General features: G+C 42.4%; 1 protein-coding gene across 2 annotated transcripts in view; it reads right to left on the reverse strand.

Annotated features, from left to right (window-relative positions):
• The window catches only part of MAMDC2 (MAM domain containing 2), a 100,832-nt gene that overhangs the window by 21,324 nt on the left and 55,649 nt on the right, over positions 1-23,859 (reverse strand). For both annotated transcript variants that reach the window (XM_073345169.1, XM_073345170.1), the window contains exons 7-9: positions 22,897-22,990; positions 18,753-18,899; positions 16,313-16,578 (exon numbers count right to left, since the gene is read on the reverse strand). In XM_073345169.1, the coding sequence (XP_073201270.1) occupies positions 16,313-16,578; positions 18,753-18,899; positions 22,897-22,990 (507 nt within the window). The remainder of the gene's footprint in view (positions 1-16,312; positions 16,579-18,752; positions 18,900-22,896; positions 22,991-23,859) is intronic.

The following is a 23,859-nucleotide window of genomic DNA, read 5'->3' on the forward strand; positions in this document are numbered from 1 at the left end:
GTGATAGACTAGTCGATCCTAGAGGATCTCCCAGTCAATCGCGATCTCTGGCGGTGCAGTGTGGCTGCCACTAAGGTGCAGTGTGGCTCCCTCTGCTCGTTGCTCCTGCCTGTAAGCACCGCTCCCCGCAGCTTCCATTGGCCAGGAGAGCTGCAGGGACGGTGCTTGCAGAGAGGCACATTGGCCCCTTCTGGGAGCGGTGAGGGGCTGGGGTAGGCAGGGATCCTGCCTTAGCCTCGCTGCACCCATTGCTGACCAGAAGCTGCCAGAGGTAAGTGCTGCCTGGCAGGAGGCCGCACCCCAACCCTCATCCCTGAGCCCCCTCCCAGAGCCAGCACCCCATACCCCTTTCTGCACCCTGAACCCTCCCCAAGCCCCAGCCCTGACACCCCCTCCCAGAGCCAGCACCCCAAACCCCCTCCTGAACCCCAACCCCCATCCCTGAGCCCTCTCCCAGAGCCAGCAACCTGTACCCCCTCCTGCACCCCAAATCCCCTCCCAGAGCCAGCACCCTGTACCCCAACACTCTGCCCCAGCCTGGAGCCCCTTCCCAGAGCCAGCACCCCTTACCCCCCCCCCCCCCGTATCCCAACACTCTGCCCCAGCCCAGAGCCCCCTCCTGCACCCAAACTCCCTCCTAGAGTTTGCACCCCTCACCCCCTCCTGCACCCCAATCCCCTGTCCCAGGCTCAGCCCAGAGCCCCCTCCCACACTGCAAACCCCTCAGCCCCAGCCCAGAGCCTGCATCCCCTCTGGAACGCCAACCCCCTGCCCCAGCCTGGTGAAAATGAGTGAGGGTGGGGGGAGAGCAAGCGACGGAGAGGGGTGGGGGATGGAGTGAGCGAGGCGGGGCTTTGGGGAAGGGGCAGGGTAGATCCTGGGTTGCCCTTAGATTCCAAAAGTGATCTTGGGCATAAAAAGGTTGGAGACCACTGACCTAGATGATGACTGATTGTGATCTAATTTGAGCCTTGCAATATTTACGTTTATATTAATTTTGACAATTTCTTTTCCCAGGGTAAGTCTTCCATAAGTGAATTAATGCATGCCATAGAGGAGGGGATGAGAGGGCAGAGGATCATCTGAGTGTTCAGCTCATGTTTTCTTTATTTAACATGACAGATGATGAAGAATACATTTATTGTTTCAGTCTAGAATTATTAAAATACCTCTTGGGTTTGTGTGATATCCTGGAGGTTAAATTAGGAAATATTAGTGGATGCAGTCAGCTGTTGCCAATATTATTGAAGTTAAAAAGTGCTTTCCTCCTTTACCTCTGATTTTTGCAGTGAGTAAAGGGAGATGCCCAGGACATTATTCACGCATCTGTTTACAAATCTTTACATCAGTTTCTCAAAACATGTTTGATTTATGTTCCAGTGCTTACTTAATCTCCTTGGTCTACAGCATCAACAAAAATCAGTGATCGAGTCTTGTAATTTATCAGCCACGTATCAGTAATTGGTACAGAAGAAGGCAACATTCATACTAAATAGAAACGCAAGCATGCAAGTAATTTGCAATGATGATTCAAAACTCATCTCTTCCAGGATACAAAGTTGGGTTTTGGCTCGCAGGTTATATTGAGTTGGGTTGAATGATTCCCCATTCTCTTTTTCTGTACCTGGACCAGGAGGACTGAGGTTGAAATCTGTATATATGTAGTCTACCTGCTCCTAGAGGGGGAGGGGAAATGGGAGGACCTGCTGTAAGTCTCTGCCAAGGAGGAAACAGGCAGTAATTCTGATCTTGCCAAGGAGAAAGCACCTGACATAGAAGCCTGTAAAAAAAGCCCTAAGACTAATAGAAGCTAGGCAAAGGACCAATCGGGAGCCCTGCATGAAAAGGGCAAAGCTCTGAGAAAAAGGAAGAAGACCCAGCCAGACCCTGACGTAGCGTAGGAAGCTGGGTTTTTCCTTTTGCACTGTTTACCCCAGAAATGAGAGTTTTGGTTCAGGTAGAGACCTAGACTACCCAATCAGACAGAAAACTGAGGCACTGGCCCAATCTGATGATGGGAAGTGTGACAGGGTCAGGCCAAATAGCTACAGGAGTGTTTTTTTGAAGCAGAAGCCAGATTAAGCAGGTCCATTTCCCCGGGTAAGGTAACAGGGGCAGTTCCAGAACAAGAAGGAATTTGCTGGAACAAATTCAGGCAGGCAGGCTAATTAGGACACCTGGAGACAATTAAGAAGCTGCTAGAATCATTTAAAAAATAGCTCACTTCAGTTTGTGGTGTGTGTGTGTGTGAGAAGCTAGAAGCAAGAGGCACTAAGAGTAGAGACGGTGTACTGCTGGAGGACTGAGGAGTACAAGCATTATCAGACAGCAGGAGGAAGATCCTGTGGTGAGGATAAAGAAGGCGTTGGAAGGAGGCCAGGGGGAAGTAGCCCAGGGAGTTGTTGCTGTTGCACAGCTGTTCCAGGAGGCACTCTAGACTGCTGCAGTCCACAGGGCCCTGGGCTGGAACCCGGAGTAGAGGGCGGGTCTGGGTTCCTCCCAACTCCTGATCAGACATAGGAGGAATTGACCTGGACTGTGGGTTCCATCAGAGGGGAAAGTCTCTGGGCTGTTCCCCGACCCACATGGTGGATCAACAGAGACTGCAGGGATTGTTCTCCTTCCTTTTTCCCATGCTGGCCAGTGAGGAGGTTAGCTGAATGAATGGCAGGTTTGAGCCACTAGCAAAAGTAGCCAAACTGAGGGCTGCCATGAATCTCTGAGGCAAGCAAACCGCCAATAAGTGCAGGACCCACCAAGTCAGAGGAGGAACTCTGTCACAGAAGGTAAACTGTGCCCCAGCAGTAGGTTATGTTGCCTGAGACCGTCATGCAGTTTAACCTACAGTATTGCTGACTATTTGGTCTGAGCCTAACAAAAACAGAGATTAAGGCAGTAAAGTGCAATTATACTATAAACATGACTGTACACTTTTGTGAATTTGAAAATAACTTTCAGGTACTGTTTTCAATTATGCTGCTACTGAGCACTCCCTCTCACTACCCAGCAATAAGCTTCCCTAGTATCAGTGGCCGTGCCCCGAGCTGATGACTTTGTCACTGACCACTGCTTAGACTTTAGAAAACCTACTGCTGCGCAATGTACTCTGGGAAAATAATGGCGTGTGAATGGCTGGTAAACTCATATCCATCGAAGAAATCTGAACCAATGACTTCAAAAATTATCCAGGATTTAAAAAAAAAATTGTAAATCTCTATGAGCAGGAAAAACACAGTTTAGTTTTAAAACTTAAACTAAGTGTGAAGAATTAAATTTAGCATTTAGTCTCAATTTTTAAAACAGAACCTTCAAGTGCTGAAAAAATGTTAACAAATTAGCAAAGAAGGTATGAACTATTTCATTCTGATGAAGTACTGAGCACATTCTGGATGGTCCAGAATGCCCTTAATTCCCACTGAAGTCTAGATGAGGCAGTTCAGCCCCTCACAGCACACACTCAACATCTTGCATGCTTAGGCCCCTTAAGCCCAGTTCCACCAAAGTCAATGGAAAGCCTGCAATTGACTATGAGTGGAGTTGGGATCGGCCTTACATTAGTAGGAATAGTTATAAAACTTTATATAGCACAAAGATATTGATGATCTTGCCAAATCCACAAATATTGCATTCCAATACAAATAAAAATGTGCTAAAGTGTAATTGGCCAGTTCATAACATTTCACAAAACAAAACATTGGGCCTGATTCTTCACTCGGTTACACTGGTTTTACGCAAGTGTAACTACGTTAAGATAATGTCACTAGCATAAAACTGGTATAGCAAAGGGAAGAATCAGGCTGATCGACTCAAGGCTTGTCTACATTGGGAAAGTTGTACCAGTTTAACTTTAATCAGTTTTTAATCAAACTGGTGCAAACAGCTGTATGGACATTCTTATTTCAGTTTAACCAGGTTTATTTTGGTTAGCTAAATTGATAGAAATTGATATACACTTAACTGAAATAAGTCACTCAAACCAAAATAAGAATGTCCACACATCCGTCTAACCAAGTTGGCTTTAAAATCACGCTAAATTAAACCAGTGTAACTTTCTCATGTTACAGATTACTCAGATAAACTGCCTATGCAAATGCTGTGGATTGTAAAGAGCAAAAGAAATTGATCTGAAAATCTGGTGCATATTGAATTGGAAAAGCCTGGTAACATCTGCTCGTAACATTTGGACAAATTTCTGAAATGCACATTTGTCTAAGGAGAAATAGACTGAAGAAGGGAAATGAGAAGCTCACAGAACAAGTTAAAGCCACAGACTCTGCCACATCTATATCAATGGATTATTTTATCTAGCAGAGAATGCTGTCTGTACAGAAAAGTAAATAGACTAGTGATATGTTTAGCAGTCCCACAGAGCCCTGCTAAATTTCCCATATCCTAATATTATGAGTTTGTTCCCTCCTTAATGACGCTGTTTGGTTCTTAAATTTTGGGGCGGTGGGGAGGGACAGCGCAGCGGGAGATTTTGCCCTTGGACAGAAGAGTACTGTCATATCTTTGGCCACATCATTGACCTGATAATCTCACAAGCTCTGTTAGACATACACACCTCTTGGAAAACAATATTCAGTGCAGAGAACCAAGCAAGTAAATAAATGTCAGTTAAATAGTGCAGAACAACTAAGTAGTCATAATGGGGATATAGTATTCACTCCTCATCTAGCTGCTGTGATGAGTGTAGGAGGATTTATATTTCCTAAGTTTTTAAATTATTTTCTTTAACAGTTTTTCTAGGATGTTATTTTTAAAAGTGTATATCAAATGTCACAGACAAATGGGTATCCAATACTGATCACCATATTTTGAGAAATCTTACATTATTTGAGATTTTAACCATGAAGACTCAGAATGGGATTTTCAGCAGCTGACATTTTAGGGCCATTTCTTTGTTTTTGGGGCAAGGTTCGTTTCCCTGTTGCTTTAAGTTGCACACCCACAAGTTCTTATGACACAGCCATCACCCTTCCAATTCAGAAACTGCATGGGAGTCCCTTTGAAACTTGACAAAAAATGCTTTAACTGAACGTAGAAGTTGCATATTAAGGAGTCATAAGGCTTTATGCCCTCTTTCACTTGATATTGCCTAGGGAACTTCCCTTTATAAATGGCGAATTGTCTGTGGTTGCCCAGGCTTTCGTGACTTCAAAGATTGGATTATTTCAACTCTCCAACTCTCCAGGAAATACAAAGACCTTGACAAATTTTTGTTAACCCAGAATGCAACAGCCCAGCCCCTCAGCAACACCACTCACCAAGTGAGCTTCAGCCTGAATACTGTGTGTTCTACACTGGCTCCCCACAGCGTACTGGGTCAGGTTTAAAATCTCAGTTCCAGTCTTCAAAGACATCTGTGGAACTGGTCCAAGGTGTGTAAGAGAGCATCTCCCTCTCTTTTTCCATGTTAATGATCTCCCCTGGTGATTGTGTTTCTAAGGAACTAAGAATGAATCTATGTCCTGTCAACTTCAAGGCTGAAGCTCATGAGAGCGGGAGACAGGGATTTCTCAGTGTAACAGTGGGGCTTGCCCCTTAAGGGCTAGAGGTCTGGGGCCAACCAACCATAGTTACCAAGGGGGCACACCTGAGCAGGGATCTGCTGATTCACCTGTAAAGGGGTAGCAAAAAGGGGCAGAGAAAGTTCTCTGGGGGAACAGAATGAAGTACAGAGGCTGGTGGAAGTGACTAGGCTCCAGTAGAGCAGGGGTTCTCAAACTGGGGGTCTGGACTCCTCAGAGGGTCACAAGGTTATTACATGTGAGGGTTACAAGCTGTCAGCCTCCACCCCAAACCCCACTTTGCCTCCAGCATCTATAATGATAAATTAAAAACACTTGTTTATCTATTTATGGGGGGGGGGTTGCACTCAGAGGCTTGCTATGTTAAAGGGGTCACCAGTACAATAGTTTGAGAATCACTGCAATAGAGAAACCTGGAACTTGGGGAGTGAGACTACCAGCAGGAAAGACCTGGAACTGACCTGATAAGGAGGTAAATGGATGGAGTTGAGAATTTTGTTTTTTGCGTGTTTGTTGATTTAATAAAGCAGAATCTGAGAAGGGCTGTGACTGGACAAAAGGAAATGCAGTGGATCTAATTTACCTAGATTTCAGTAAGGCATTTGATACGGTGCCACATGGGGAATTGTTAATTAAATTGGAAAAGATGGGGATCAATATGAAAATTGAAAGGTGGATAAGGAATTGGTTAAAAGGGAGACTACAGCGGATCATACTGAAAGGTGAACTGTCAGACTGGAGGGAGGTTACCAGTGGAGTTCCTCAGGGATCGGTTTTGGGACCAATCTTTTTATTACTGACCTCGGCACAAAAAGTGGGAGCATACTAATAAAGTTTGCGGATGATACAAAGCTGGGAGGTATTGCCAATTTAGAGGAGGACAGGGATATCATACAGGAGGATCTGGATGACCTTGTAAACTGGAGTAATAGTAATAGGATGAAATTTAATAGTGAGAAGTGCAAGGTCATGCATTTAAGGATTAACAACAAGAATTTTAGTTATGAGCTGGGGACACATCGATTAGAAGTAACGAAGGAGGAGAAGGACCTTGGAGTATTGGTTGACCAAAGGATGACTATGAGCCGTCTATGTGATATGGCCGTGAAAAAAGCTAATGCGGTCTTGGGATGCATCAGGCGAGGTACTTCCAGTAGAGATAAGGAGGTGTTCGCACCGTTATACAAGGCACTGGTGAGACCTCATCTAGAATACTGTGTGCAGTTCTGATCTCCTATGTGTAAGAAGGATGAATTCAAACTGGAACAGGTACAGAGAAGGGCTACTAGGATGATCCGAGGAATGGAAAACCTGTCTTATGAAGAGAGACTCAAGGATCTTGGCTTGTTTAGCCTAACCAAAAGAAGGTTGAGGGGAGATACGACTTCCCTCTATAAATATATCAGAGGGATAAATACCGGAGGGGAATTATGTAAGCTCAGTACCAATGTGGACACAAGAACAAATGGATATAAACTGTCCGTCGGGAAGTTTAGACTTGAAATTGGACGAAAGTTTCTAACCATCAGAGGAGTGAATAGAATAGCCTTCCAAGGGAAGCAGTGGGGCCAAAAGACCTAACTGGCTTCAAGATTAAATTCAATAAGTTTATGGAGGAGATAGTATGATGGGATAACATGATTTTGGCAGTTAATTGATCTTTAACTATTCATGGTAAATAGGCCCAATGGCCTGTGATGGGATGTTCGATGGGCTGGGATCTGAGTTACTACAGAATTCTTTCCTGGGTATCTGGCTGGTGAATCTTGCCCACATGCTCAGGGTTTAGCTGATCACCATATTTGGGGTCGGGAAGGAATTTTCCTCCAGGGCAGATCAGAAGAGGCCCTGGGAGTTTTTCGCCTTCCTCTGTAGCATGGGGCACGGGTCACTTGCTGGAGGATTCTCTGCACCTTGAAGTCTTTAAACCGTGATTTGAGGACTTCAGTAGCTCAGGCATAGGTGAGAGGTTTATTGCAGGAGTCGGTGGATGAGATTGTGGCCTGCATTGTGCAGGAAGTCAGACTAGATGATCATAATGGTCCCTTCTGACCTTAATATCTATGAAACACCTTGAAGGAGAAAACCTGAGGTGGATTGAACTTACAACCCTGGGTGCTAGAGAAAGGCAAGAGGAGCTGGGGTACTCCAACCTAGCAACTCCCCAGGCTGCAGGCCTTGTGCAAGGCCTGAAGAGAGGTATGGGGCTGCAGGGAAAGGCAGCAGGTCCAAACCCCCCCTTGCCAGTGATGAGTGGTTTACATACTGCAGTCTGCCCCAGTGAACAGGGGCTAGATGATGACTGGCAGTAGCCACGGAGGCAAGGTAAGGATAGAAGGTTGGGGGTTCCCCTGGGAGGGGAGACCCAGAGTGTGGGGGCACTGCCCGGGGGCAGCATCCCAAGGTGGAGGGACATGAGGGCCAGTGGCAGGCGTGACTCCAGCCAGGAGGAGGCGCTCCATACACTGGAGAGTTAATTCCTGAGATGACCAGTAGGAGGTGCTGTGCTGGTGAGTTGTCGCCACACACACATTCAAGCTGTGTAGTGCATGTGTGTGCATGTTTGGAACTCACTTGTTAAGTGGATTCCCCCCCACCTCATATAGTCTGAATCCACCCCTTCACTCTAGTGAAATTGACTCCAAATCTGTTCTCAATATTAAACTGAAATGTGTTTCAAACAATCTAAAAAGCTGTCATTTTTCATGCTACCATAAACAAAACCTTAATAGATCATGGGTCTGATCCATGCCCATAAATGCCAGGATCTTCCCTCTGACCTCCTCATCCTCATGCTTGTTCATAAAGTACCATTTTCAAATTCTGCAATGCTTATGTACAGAATCATATGCACTTACTCTGTCCTTAGCTCATGCTGTAAGAAAGGATAACTTTGAATTTCCTGCCTTTTCTGAGATTAAGTTCATCTGCTAACATTATTCAATGTAACTTTTGTGTTCTATTTGCAGTATGTATATTAGAATTTATAACTTGCTTGGGTGATTCATATCCATCTAACATTTTGACATGGTACTTACAAATGCTACATTAATGCCTTCTGGACAGCTGCAAGTTTCCTGCGCTCAGAATTCAAGCCAGTAAACTGCTCCCAGACTCCAATTTACTTATTCAAAAAGAACCTATACAAACCAGGATCCTCAAAAGTAGAGAGCCTTTTATTAGTCTGAGACACACAAGTGCTAGCTTCAACAGACAAATGCCACTTTGTCCCCAAAATTCATCAGAAAAATCTCAAAACGTACCTGAAAAGATTTTGGGAGTAATGTTTGTACCATACATCATTCCCTAGACTGAGGAGAAAGATGAAGGAAATATGCAATCAGAAGCTCTGGAACTACCACTTTCTGACAATAGGAGTCTTACAATTTTCAAAAGATTCTCTGGCCAAAGAAAGGAACAGCATAAAGATCTGAGTCGCTGGCTTTATTTGCCATTAAGTGGCATCCAAGACATTACATCACCAGAGGCTGTTTGCTATTTCCACAGACACTTACTTAGCCAACCTACCAAGTAACATCTGTCAACCAAAAGTTTGATCAAGCAAATTACCATGCACATTTAAGTTTACTTTTCAGTTTAGACTTGTTCTGTCTCAAACATATGCATGCATCAACTATGATACTTTATAAACAAAATATGCAGAGCTAGTCACAGTGCCTATTAAGATGTCTTATGGGAGATGGGCAAAGACCCTGTTTTCAGTTGCTTATAATTTGCCAAACTAACCATTTGGGCTGAAATTTTCCCTGCCAGGTTTTGGGGACTGGCTGGGCAAAGAGACTAGTTCCGGGAGAGAAGGAAAGATTGGGAAGGGGAGTCTGGAGGGGTGAGGGTGGGACTTGCTGTGAAAGGAGACTGGAACTAGAATGAAAAGCCCGAGGAACGGAGGCTGGGACGAGGACCCATGGATGAGAAAGAGACCAGACTGAGATGTGGACAGGCTAGAGGGGATGAGACCGAAGGGATCGCATATGGGGCCGGGGGTGGGGGGGAGGGGAAGGGGGGAAAGAGCCAAAAAATAAAGTCTATACCCCACAGAGCACCCTGGATTGGAACCCAAGATTCCTATGTCTCACCATTCCTCTGCTGTCAGCAAATATCTGAATCTACTGGCAAAGTGTGCATCTAATCCCCCTCTAGAGCTGGTCGACACAGAGGACAACAACCTACTGTTATCAGTTAATCTGTTAGTTCAAATGGCAGAGGTCTGCGTGGTGGGTCTAAAAGTTCCATCCCTGCTGATGACCCATGTGTCCATATGATGCCACATAATGGAGTTTTTCTTCAGTTTGCTTTTTTTAAAAACTAGGAAATTACACACACAAATTATATAAAAAGAGCAGTAAAAGATTTCAAAGCCTACCACTCAAAAGTTAGGAAATCCCAGAATTAAGGTTGCCTATACCACCTTAATTTAGCCGCCTTGTGTGTCTGCATTATGGTACACTCTTTAATTATGTGATGACACACATGAGGACCCCTGCATCATTCAATGCATAGAATTGAGTTTCTGTGGGGATGAATCAGGATTGTGTAGTAAAGGAAAATGTTAAAGACGTTAAAGACATATGTTAAAGCAAGTTAAAGACGTATGGGCTGGATGAATGCACTATAAGGTGGGTAGAAAGTTGGCTAGATTGTCGGGCTCAACGGGTAGTGATCAATGGCTCCATGTCTAGTTGGCAGCCGGTGTCAAGTGGAGTGCCCCAGGGGTCGGTCCTGGGGCCGGTTTTGTTCAATATCTTCATCAATGATTTGGAGGATGGTGTGGATTGCACTCTCAGCAAATTTGCGGATGATACTAAACTGGGAGGAGTGGTAGATACGCTGGAAGGCAGGGATAGGATACAGAGGGACCTAGACAAATTGGAGGATTGGGCCAAAAGAAATCTGATGAGGTTCAATAAGGATAAGTGCAGGGTCCTGCACTTAGGACAGAAGAACCCAATGCACAGCTACAGACTAGGGACCGAATGGCTAGGCAGCAGTTCTGCGGAAAAGGACTTAGAGGTGACAGTGGACGAGAAGCTGGATATGAGTCAGCAGTGTGCCCTTGTTGCCAAGAAGGCCAATGGCATTTTGGGATGTATAAGTAGGGGCATAGCGAGCAGATCGAGGGACGTGATCGTCCCCCTCTATTCGACATTGGTGAGGCCTCATCTGGAGTACTGTGTCCAGTTTTGGGCCCCACACTACAAGAAGGATGTGGATAAACTGGAGAGAGTCCAGCAAAGGGCAACAAAAATGATTAGGGGTCTGGAACACATGACTCATGAGGAGAGGCTGAGGGAACTGGGATTGTTTAGTCTGCAGAAGAGAAGAATAAGGAGGGATTTGATAGCTGCTTTCAACTACCTGAGAGGTGGTTCCAGAGAGGATGGTTCTAGACTATTCTCAGTGGTAGAAGAGGACAGGACAAGGAGTAATGGTCTCAAGTTGCAGTGGGGGAGGTTTAGGTTGGATATTAGGAAAAACTTTTTCACTAGGAGGGTGGTGAAACACTGGAATGCGTTACCTAGGGAGGTGGTAGAATCTCCTTCCTTAGAAGTTTTTAAGGTCAGGCTTGACAAAGCCCTGGCTGGGATGATTTAATTGGGGATTGGTCCTGCTTTGAGCAGGGGGTTGGACTAGATGACCTCCTGAGGTCCTTCCAACCCTGATATTCTATGATTCTATGATTTGACCTTAATCTCTCAGTGCCTTAGTTTACCATCTATGAAATGGGGATAATATCCCCTCATCTCACAAGGGTGTTATGAAAATAAAGTCATTAATGTTTGTGAAGCACTCAGATGCTATAGTGATAAGCACCATAGAAAAGCTCATGAGGAAAATAATAATTCTGTCTTTATAGCAGGCTTTGAATAGTTTCCAGTAAATGAGGCCTGAGGCAATCCAGTATTTTGTTCTTTGTTGTTCAGTGAATAGCTGCTCAGTAAATGAGCACCATCCATCATGTGACCTGAGTCAGACAGGGGCCCTGTCAAAAGAAATAGTATGTGATTGTGTAATTAAAGACTCTAATACATATGCATAAAGAGGCCAAATTAAGCCAGCACAGGCAACCTTAATTCTGACATTTTCTAACTTTTGAGTATTTGACTTTACAACCTTATTAACGTTCTTTTAACGTAGTTTGTGTGTGTAATATTTATATATACACACACGTGCGCCTCTGAAGGCATTAGAGATATGGTCTTCAATATGACAGGTTTCAGAGTAACAGCCGTGTTAGTCTGTATTCGCAAAAAGAAAAGGAGTACTTGTGGCACCTTAGAGACTAACCAATTTATTTGAGCATGAGCTTTCGTGAGCTACAGTTCACTTCATCGGATGCTGTAGCTCACGAAAGCTCATGCTCAAATAAATTGGTTAGTCTCTAAGGTGCCACAAGTACGCCTTTTCTTTTTGGTCTTCAATATGTTATTTGTCTAATCAACAATTTGTAAAACTATTTTATGTAAACTATATATGGCCATAGAGAGAGCTGTAAAGCAATGGATTCATTACAGAATTAAGACATTCTGTTGTTGGTCATTACTTATGTAGCAATGGCAGCTACTGCATCATCAAGATTGCAACACGGTTTCCACTATAAGCCCAATTTTGCCTTCCAAACAACAAAAAAAGTCGTATCAGCCTTAAAATGAGTAGGCTGAGTCTACGCTGAGGTAGGGTTTTTTCACAATTTTAAGTAAAATTGGATAAAGAGTTCCTAAATTATGACACCCTCAAAGTAGGTATTCTCCACAGCTCAAAAAGTCTCTGTGTGTGTGAGTAAAATAAACCTTAAATTTACAGGACTAACATTACTGAGACCTACTGCACAATATAAAAATTTAGCTGATTACAGGTCTAGTTTCAGAAGTCATTAACTTCTGGACATGTAATACCACTATAGAACATCTGCTCTACTGAGCTGAATATAGAACATCAAAGAACTGCTGGAGACCCAAGGTTTAATTTAAAAAAAAAAAAAAAAAGCAAGCCTCTAGTCTTTTCCCTTGCAGAGATGTGTGTCCCTGTGTAAGTATATCAAGGGGAAAAGAAATACTTTTGCACATAAAAACCTCTCCGGGGAGTGACTGAGTGAGACTCTTAAGACTTGCCAGGAGGCCAAGGAGCCTGAGCCTTCAATTGCACATTGGGTTTCTCCCACCCCCTGCAGGTTTCAGGAGGCCCAAGGGAAGATAGGAATACTCCCTTGATCTCCTCTTTCTCCAGGTCCAGTTCTCAACCAGTCTGCCCCTGCCTACAGCCATCCTGGAAATTATACACACAAACTGTATTTTGTTTAGTTATTTGCTAATTAAGTTTTTAAAAGGTTTTTAAATACATTAATTACTAAACCTTTCAAACAATTTAAAAAAAATCAAATGAGTTTCTAAAGATTTTCCAGATAAATCAGATATTAAAAGAAATCAAACTGGGAGTATATATTTCTTCCATTGTCCTAGGAAGATTTTTATCAGCACCATTTTCCCACCACACATTTGCTATATATCTAATAGAAGTTTTGCATTGTTTTCCATATTAATCTGAAATTGCATACAAGAATCTCATTACTATTTATTGTGACTTTGCAACTATAGCAGCTACCTGACAGAGCCTGCTACTTTGTAGCTAAGGTAGAGACTTTCAGTGCAAAACCCCCTTTTCACATGTTCATAAGGTTTTTTGTTTGTTTTTTAAATTCTTCTTTTGGGGTGTACTTGGTCTCCACCCAAGGAGAAGTTATTCCTAGAAAGTTTGAACAAAATAAATACCTTTAGCAATTTTTAACTATATGAAGGTAGGAGGAAAAAAAAACACACACACACACCCCACATTCTCCCAGTGTAGGAATGTTTTAAGATGCTAGTTAGCTTATACATAACTCAGAAATGGCTGAGCTTTAAAATCTGTCCATTTTATGTTTTTCTTGAGGTTTCACACATGCAAGGTAGTCATTTTTAGCTCTCATTTGAAGCAATGGTACTAAATACAGCACTAAATCAAATCTGTACTCTTTTACTCACACAAGTAGTCAAACACACAAGTAGTCAAAGTAAGCCCATGTGAGTGGTTAATGGGACTGTTTGCAGAGGAAGGAACTACTCGGGTAAAGATTTACTGGACTGAAAATTTTTTATTTTTATTTAGTATCATAGCTAGACACCGATGTAGAAAGTTTCACCATAGGCAGATTTCAGTGCAGAAGATTCCTTTATGCTTTTGTAGAGCTTGTGATCTCTCCAGGAAGGAAGAGATTCTACTCTGGATCTGGTAACATGGACAGTGCATTGCAGTACTCAACTGTCAGGGGAGCAAAGACAGAAATGATTGTAACAAGATCTACATCTGAAAGACATGGGCATACCCCTAATCATCTAGTGCAGATTGAAAAAACCATGCTGGCCTCACCTGCCACAAGACTCTTGCACTGCAAACCTGCATAACAAATGGCAGCTTGCTCCCTCAATTAAGAACATTAATATAACTCACCAAATCTTATAGTTTCTTCCCATCATCTAATGTCACCTTAGTCTTGTCTGCTTGAAGCCTCAGCCAGTTAGCCTTAATCCAGGCCCCAGTTACATACATACCATTCTATCACATTAGCCTGGTCAGATAAATCAAAGACAAAGCTGAGTGTCATCAACATATTGACAGAACTATAACCCATGTCTCCTCACAGACACGTTTTGCAGCCTAGTACGTACCTTGAACAGAGTAGTAGCAAAACACATCCTCATAGTACTAGGCACTTGTGCTGTGAGGGCTCTCTTATGCAGTTACACAAAGCTATCCCCAGTATCACTCAAAGGGGCAGAGCTAATCACAAACAATTCTATCTGCTACTTGTCAGGAGAATGGACATATTAGCACACTGATAGATCTACTGATGCCAATCAGCAGGGTACTGTTCTCATCTACTGCATGGGGAGTGGTGTCCTAAACCTATATCACCACTGTGGTTTCTGTAAAGTTCCCCGACCTAAAATTAGATTAGCTGGAGTCAAGGAAATGTGAGGCCTCCAAATATCAGCAAAGTTAGCCCACGAAATCCTGCATTTGGTCACTCAAATAGATATTTCATAGGTGCATGAAGCAGATGTCTGTCTGGGACTGGAACCCACATTTGAAATTGGGCATACAGTCATTGTGTGTGTACCACACATACCAATGGTCCTCCACCTACACCTCTTTCTCCCTCTCCCTCTCTCTCATTGAATTAAAATTGACTGTTTGCTCAAAAGAATGGCAATACCATGTGGCAGACTTGTGAAGACAGGACCATCTTAGGGTTCAAACAGCAGCATCTCATCTTGTCAAAATTTTCAAGTCTGTACCACAACCTCTTAAAAAGTTTTAAGGAGCTCTGTAAAAGTATTTATGTAGGACAGGATCTATGACTGCCTGTCTCAGTTTCCTTCTGCATTATCATATTGTTCCTGAAGTTCAATTCCCTTCTACTACTGGTCACTTGTAGAAACATCAAAAAGGCATTAACATTGATAGTAAAATTAAACAAACTCTCCAAAATCGTGAGTGTCATCCATCTTTTTATGTGATCCAACATTCAGCCACTCGCAACTGGTCCCCCAAAATCTTTTGCACCATTTGCAATGGTGCTCCAAGGGTATGTCTACACTCTATCTGGGAGATGTGATTCAGAGCTTGGGCAGACACATCATGCTAGCTCTGTTTGAGCTAGCTCTCTAAATATAGCAGGACAGTTGTGGTGCCATAGGCATTGACTTGAGCTAGTCACCCGAATAGAATCCCACCTGATCCCCTGTGTACACACTCAGGTGACTATCCCAAGCTGTGACCATGGCCACATTGCTAGTTAACATGCTAGCTTGAGCAAAGCTAGTGTGTGTATGCCTTCCAGTGCTGGAAATCACACCCTCCTGCTGTCATGTAGATGAACCCCAAAAGAGGAACTGTGATAACTGATACAATGACTTCTAGACTGATTTTGATACCTGGGGATTATCTAAGTCAAATTAACTTTGGGGGGAAAAGAGAAAGGTAGTAGAAGTGTGATGACTGCTTGAGGGTTGGTGTGGATGGTTCTGAGAAAAACTTTGTTAATTCACCTATTTTTGGTACAAACTCTGACCAGATTCCACAAAACCTTCACCCATGTCTGTGAACTTGGACTGACTTCTGGGTTCAGGTTGAGACTTAGTTTTAGTCAAAACTACCAAGACAAATTCAGCAGTTTGAGCAGAAATTTTTGCTTTTGAGGTTTTGGGTTTGTTAAAACTGAAAATGAGAATGGCACCTGCAAACCCCCTGTGAAGCAAAACTAAAATTATACGTATATGGAGCCCATGAGAATCAAATCCACCGAGTTGCACACAGCTATAGCTGTAACTCACAGACTAAGGTCCTCCGGAATAACATGAGCACCAGGATTACTCAGATTGCAAACTTCTTGGGGTAGGGATTCGTTCTTCATTATCCATATGTAACGTGCCTAACATAATGCGGCACTGATTTTTGACTGATGGCCTGGAGGCACAACCTCAATAAACAAACAAACAAACTAATAGTAGAATAAACCTGCTAACAAGTGCCCTAAGATTCTGACCATCGCTGCAAGCTGATTGCCCTCCACTCCATCATTAACTTCACTGGAAGCTGAAGACTCTCAGCACCTTGCAGTGTTGGGCCAAAGATGATTAACATTCCCCCTAGAAGGGAAGTGAATGAAAAATCTCCGTCTACACCTTTGAGAAAAACAAAACACAAGCAATGCTGGTTGTTACCTTGCAAGGCATAGGCTTTTTGAAGGTGATTTCAGCTTGAGTCCAGACTCCCTTTGGGGATTCCAAGACAGACCAGATTTTCTCTTGAACCACGTGATTCTCCTCAAAGATATAAACAGCCAGGGTGTCGCTCATTTTGAAAAATCCATATACGGCATAATAAAACCGCAGACAATACTGCAAGTTTCCTGGCAGCGAGGGGCCATACAGACGTCCAATGTACCCAGGCTGTGAGGTAAACTGTGTGTTCGCCAGCAAGTAATAACCTGCAAAACAGTGCAATTATTGAGTCTTTCTAATAAACAATTCACAAAGCCTATTCACAGGTAAAAGAAGCTTTAGTCATTTCAGCAGATTTTGGTGCTAATGAGAGTTTCCCCTAGCAGGTTAACAAATTATATAAAAACCCTGTTTGTAGTGGTCAAATCAAAATCCTAAATAAACTCCCTGCCATTACAAATTTAAGACTGCACATGGCCAGATTCCAGTTTTCACTGGAGATCAACACTTTGCAGAATTACCTTTAATACAAAACAAAAAAACCTCAATTTTATAGCATCCTGCTGACTCCATTGGCAGCCTGACTCAATTTCAAGACTACCACTCCCTTATCGGAAGAGGTAATGCTAGGGCACTCAGCACTTTATTCACGGTCAGATTTTCACTGGATAGTTCATACAGAGGATGCAAGCCTCTCTGGCACATATGGTTGAATGGTGGTGAATGCTACACAAAAGGGTCTCTATGAGCAGTGTCAGAAACCACAATGTAAAGGATATTCCCAAAACAACCAAATATCCTGAGGCTCTGCTTTGGAGAGGTAAGAGCACCACTGACATGCAATTCTTGCTTTTTTAATCAGCAGGATGCTTGAATAGAGTTTATATTCATGTGCCTAACACCTCTCCTTATTAAAAAAGTTACGCAAAACTCCTGACTATTACAAATTCCTACAAGTAGTTCATTGCATGCTTTGAAAAACATTATGAGACAGATCCTCAATGGGCATAAATTGGTGTTGACTAGTGACTTGAATGTAGCTGCATTGATTTATATCATCTGAGGATCTGGCCCTATATTTCCATAGAGAAAGGGCAAGGGTTTTCCTGGCACTTGTGAGAGTGTAGTGATAGAAGTGCACAAGAATCCTCCCCTCTTGAAATGCAAAGGCCAGGCACAATTGTAGTCCATTTTAGGACCTTCACAGGGATGGTGCAGTGTACATGCTCCTTCTATATGACTGGGAGCTTGGGATGGTTCTCAGGGTGCCCACGACTTACCACCACCCTGCCTCAAGCAAGAGGGACACTTGTTTGTGCTTAATTAGGTGCCAGCTCCCTGATACCTCAGTCTGTTAGTTATCCTCTGGGTTATGGAATCTCTTACTTTGCCTTGCAGATTAACAGTACGTGCACCCCAGTCCCCAAGCCCCTTCAAAGTGTTCCCCTGCAGGGGTCAGCACCCTGTACACTCCAAGGAACATCAGGTTTGCTCTCCCCAAGAGGAGAGGGTACATACCAGCTTGTTCAAGTCAACTCAGGATCAGTTCTTGTATAATACCACAACACAGATATATTTATAGTGAAAATGATCATCAGTTGATTATCAACGATCAAGGTTTAAGAGATAATGTGTGAGAATAATGGAAACAGAAGGGTTACATATAAAACGAATCATAACACGATCCCTATAGACTAAGCTTACTTTAAGAGACTACTTTCTGTCTAAATAAATTTCTTACCCCAAATGTCCTTTGCATCATCATTTTCCACCAAGTCTCATCAAAATCCCATTTTTATGAATGTAATCATACTGCCTGGTTACTTCCTAGATGCAGGATAAAGGGGTGTCTTCCTCGCCTCCTGTACATACCCCCACCCCAAGTCCATTTTCTTTGCACACAGCTAGGCTAACCCCGATAGCTTGTTTTCCTTTCCTGTGTGCTCCTTTTCTGTTGACGCTCTATGTAAATAGCGCTTCTATTGTGTTGGCTTGCAATGCTTAATTTACATTTTGACAGATATGCATCTTACCTCCTCTCTGGAAGGAAACCTGTTTTCCTCTTTGATTGTGACAGATGTTAAAATATATTTTTAGTACATATACACAACTCTATAATCCGTACAGACATCTTGCAACAATTATGAGGATCAGTATGACATAACCTTTCATTAAAGGATGCACATGACCCTCTCTGGTGAAACAGAATGTACATGCCAGACTCAAGAGACACCTGTACTCTCTATGCACCCACTCTGTGCCCCCTTGCCAGCTGGCATTAACAGGTTCTTGGGTTACAGAGCTCCCTCTGGGGCAGTATCTCTCTGCCGTACCCCCAGTGCAGAGCAGTATGTCAATTGCATAGTCTGTTCTGGAATAAAGAGTAATTTAACCTTCATATCCAGTTGGACTTTTCCACTTAAAAGAACTTTCGATTTACCTAATCCAGTAGTGTGATCTCCAGTCCTATATGCATTAGGCTTTACTTTCACTCTGCTCCAGCCAGGGCCATCCTTGTGATCCTGATAAAAATGACACAGATCTTCCTCAAAATTGCAGCTTGCCTCAGCAGGATTGAAAGAAAATCCTGCAAAAAGATAAACATGCTCTGCTAGGAGGGGTACACTGTAATATGCATAAGTATTTTAAGAACAAGAATGCCAAAATGTATTCTGTTTTATCTCGGTTTGTTCATGACTAGTAATTGTGTGTATTGCAGAAGAGAAGCAGATACATATACACACACACTTTATACATATGGAACACAGTTTGAGGTCAGCCTGACTATCATTTTTGTATGACAAATAGATCCTATTTTCTTATATTTTGCCAAGGGGGGAAATACCTCTTTCACAGTCCCTATAAAAAAAATAAATAGGCAACAGACATCAAAAGAAAATAAAATTTCTCCTTCAGGGTGTAATGCATAAAGACACCCAGACATTTTTTTCTGTCTTACTCCATTCAAAAGATATCCAGACAAAAAGTGTGTGTATAATAATAATATTTAGATTTCCAGTGTGATAACCTTCTAAGACAAATATTTAAATTTTATTTATTCATTTAAACAAACCCTCCTTTCCTGAAAGGTAGGTAGGGGTAGTATTTTTTATTTATGGCTGACATCTGGAGCTTTGCTCAATTCACATTAGTATTGCATGTTTCACTGCACAAAGGAAAACATTACTATAAATGGTGTAATTTATTAAAGAGTTGAGCTAATCTCTTCATTCATGCTGAAGGCTTTTTGGTTTTCCTGCTGTGTGGAATTCAAAGGCCAGAGTTTTAATCTAAAAATATCTCCACCCGGCAGACTGCTTCTAATAAAAAAGGCTTCTCTCTAAGATATTCACAGATCATTTGTACAAGTTATTGGGGAAAATCAACATATGGCAATCAGGGGATGTTCCTACAGGTTGTAGGTCAGGTCTATAGGAGCTCCATGATGGCCTGGCTCAGTCCTCCCTAGCATTACAGTACAGTAGCTAATACAAGGATTGAAAAGTCTGCTTGCTACTGCCAAGTAGGAGCTTTCCCAGAGTGAGCGTAATAAAAAAAAAAAAAAAGTGGGGGGGGGGGTTCAGCCCTTGTAGAAGACTGAAAACAGATCAGCCCTAATGGCAACCAACCCTATTGCAGCAGCTAGAAGGGCAAGGGAGGGTTAATGTTTTGAAGATGCTACCCCTTACAACAGCTGGAAGACCCTGAGTAGAAAGGAAAAGCAGAAAGTAAGTGCTTCTCTTCCTTTCCAGTGGACAAATAGGGTTGTGGTGGCTTTAAATTTAACAGACACCTACGAGCCAGCTGTGAAAGATAGAGGTGCCAAGCAAGGTCCAAGAACAGCACTTGGAAAAAATCCCTGCACCCTGACTCTGGGTGCTGATTGAATTCAGCTTTTCATTAGGGCATTGGCCAGAAGAGCCAGGCCCCATCTTTTGAATCAGCCTGTGACTAGTAAGTTTAGTCCTCTGACTAATGGGTGGCTGATAGATTTTTTGAAGATCTGAGCTAATATTTGTGCACTTTTGAATCAGAACTCCTAGAAAAAAAATCAAAACTTAATGTCACTATTATACAGCAAAGGATTTCAGATAGAGCTGACACAGTCTCCTGGACAGCTGGAGGCAGAGAACCACTAAAGCCAAGCAGAAAGAGAATGCAATTTCAGAAGTACTCAAAGCAACTAGAGATGGAAATAGGGGAATTGGTGACAAGACTGAAAGGTTAAAAAGTAACTGAACATATTTCAACAAAACACCAAGAAAATTACTGGCATGAATTTCTCACACAGAAAAACTTAATGGGCCAAAATCAGACCTGGTGTAACTGAATGTAGCTCCACTGACAACCTAGAGTTCCACGCACTTACAGTGGATAAGAATTTGAGTCAGGATATTTAGAATAAACTGTATTGTGTTCTAAAGAGGTAACAGACTGTATTTAGCCCATCAAATAAACAACATCTAAAAGTTAAAATAGAAGAGGAAAATATATTATCAGTATAAGTAATAAATGGATCAAAGCGCAACATTATTGCAAACATAATCAAGAACTCAAAAAAATACATAAATCCCAAGCACAGACTGTTACATAAATGAGTAAAACCAGAACAGGAGGAGAGAAGATAGTTATACAAAAACTACATTCAATCAACCAAGACTGGTAGATTAGCAACACACATGGGGTCTCAGTCTTATGCCCTCCAGAGAATGCATCTTTAAGCTGTGCAGATAAAGTTTGCAGAGACCATGTAGAGATAGATGTAAAAAAGGAAGAAATTGCTTTCTACTAGATCAGTACAAAATGTTTTTTTCTTCCCATTTCAAAAGAATTCATAATTGTGACCAAAAAGAATGAATAGGTTTGATAGCAAATCATTAATCATTTTGTTAGAATGTTACTTAGCAACGAAAAGCAACATTCAAACTAAACAGTATCTGGCTAGTCCAGGGACAGACACTGTATCTGCCAAGGGCTGAATCCTGGCCCTAACTGCCCCGCAACAACAATCACATGGATCCATCTTGGTTCTGTTGTTGTGGAAACCTAATAAAATCCTGACAACACTCTCCTCTCAGAGGCAGCTCCATCAACTGAGGGAAGTGAGTAGGTCACATGACCCCAAAAGGTATCTTCTGACTTAACTCTGAAAGGGCATACCAGGCATGTGGGAAGATATTAACACTGGGACATGTCCTCACTGTGGGAAGGATACAGCCCTTGCCAGTCACCTGTGGTTTCTTGCCACCATGGCACCTTGTTTATTTAATTTTGGGCACTTGTCCCTGTCCCATGCTCCCTCAGAGGCATGCTGTACCAGCTTCAGTCTCTGTGGAAATTTGTTTAACCTCAGGGGAGATAGAATCACAGCATTCCAACTAGCTTTCCAGTTGCAGCATGGAGCATGCAACTTGTCTGAGAGGAAGGGTAGACCATTCTGTTTTGGATCAATTGCCCAAATGAATGACATTCTCTACATACTTCATAAAAACTTCCATGATTCCAAGGCCAGAAGTCTGACCTTCTGTATAACACAAGCCATAGAAATTCCTCTAAATAATTCCTGCTGAACTAGATCATATCTTTTAGAAAAACATCCAATCTTGATTTTAAAATAGTCAGTAATGGAGAATCCACCACAACCCTTAGTAAACTGTTCCAACAGTTAATTACCCTCACTGATAAATTATTTCCAGTCTGAATTTGTCTAGCGTCAGCTTTCAGTCATTATCTTGTTATACTTTTGTCTGCTAGATAGAAGAGCCCATCATCAAATATTTGGTCCTCTTGAAGGCACTTACAGACGGTGGTCAAGTTACCTGTTAACCTTCTCTTTTTTAAGCTAAATAGACTGAGCTCATTGAGTCTATCACTACAAGGCATGTTTTCCAATCATTTAATCATTCTTGTGGCTCTTCCCTGAACCCTCTCCAGATTTATCAACATCCTGCTTGAAGTGTGGACACAGTGTTCCAGCTGTGGTTGCACCAGTGCCAAATACAGAGCTAAAATCTTCTTTATTCCTACTCAAAATTTAAAATGCTGTGCTTTAGTTTTGAAGCTCTGGCAATCTACAGATTAAGGTCAGAAGGGACTATTATGATAATCTAGTCTGACTTCCTGCATAACTCAGGTCATAAAACCCAACCTAGTAATTTCTTCATCAAGCCCATCACTTCTGTTTGAGTTATAACACACCTTTTAGAATGATATCCAGTCCTGAATTCAAGACGTCATATGATGGACAATCCACCATGTCCCTAAGTATGTTGTTTCAATGACTAATAATAATAATAATTAATAATAAATAAATACCTAGTTCATATATAGTGCTTTTCCATCATCAGATCTCAAAGAGCTTTACACAAAGGGTAAATTACCCTCACTTCTGATCTGCATGTATCATTTATTCTACAATCCCATTTCATTTCTTAAGAGGAGGAACCCAGTGGCATTGCTAAATTGAGCAGGCTAGTATTTGAATGTCACTATAGTATATTCCAAGCAGTGAAATCTACAGACTGATAAAAGGAGGCAGAGGAAGGGAGAAACTATGGAAAGTAAATACCCAAAAGAATTCATACCTGTCTGATTGCTGCAATAATTTGGAGAGAAAGAAATGTCATCTAGAGCAACATAGCCTCCTTTGGCACTATTGAAAGCAACTTCAAAAATAACCTGAAAAAATAAATGGCAATTTATTACTTATCTATTGTGTATGTCACTACAATGTAGTAACACAACTTCATCATCTGGAATTCAGATTACTTAGGAAAAACTACAAAACCTCTTTGAGAGGATAGTGCAGGTATTGGCATTCCAAGGCCGGGATGGGGACAGAGGGAGGGTGTCAGGAATGGAATCTTCTTCCCATTCTGTGAAGCATCAAGAGTCAGCAAAGAATAAACACTTTCTACTTCCTATTTCTTTTGGATAGCTCTGAGATTTAGAATAAAATAATAATAAATAAGAATAATAATAAAATATAGAGCTCAATTTTAGCTTTGAGAAATCGAGCTGTGTTAAGGGGGGTTGTGGAGGAGTAAGATCTAAGCTGTGGTTGCTGGAGGCACCCTATCTGAACAGGGAAAAGGAATAATACAGCCCAGAGAGTACACTCGGGTGCATTAGCTACCACAACTTTTAAAAGTGCATTTATTTTCAAATGAGATTGCAATGGGGTAGGCCAGGATAGAGGGCAGTAGTGCCTACTGGTCAGCCCTACCACTTGGCCCTTTAAAATGTTCAGAGGAGTTCAAAAGATACATGTAGAGACCTAAGAGTCCTGGGAATGAATGGTGCTCAGGGAAGGAATCAGAAGACCGTACCTTTAAAGGCCCAAATCTTTCAGAGAGGGCAGGGCAAGGAAGGGGTTAGGAGAAGGGGAGCAGTATAAAGGCTTCCTCCTCCATCAGAGCAGGGAGATGCTGACAGCAGAAGTCCAGCCTGACAAACCCTCCAGACTGGAAGGCTTACTAGGAAGGGTGTTCAGCTGAGGGAAGCTGGCACAAGGCCTTGCAACTGACTAATCTAAGGCAAGAGGCATG

The sequence above is a fragment of the Lepidochelys kempii genome, chromosome 5 (genome assembly GCF_965140265.1).
Source record: "Lepidochelys kempii isolate rLepKem1 chromosome 5, rLepKem1.hap2, whole genome shotgun sequence".
Taxonomy (NCBI): Eukaryota; Metazoa; Chordata; order Testudines; family Cheloniidae; genus Lepidochelys; species Lepidochelys kempii.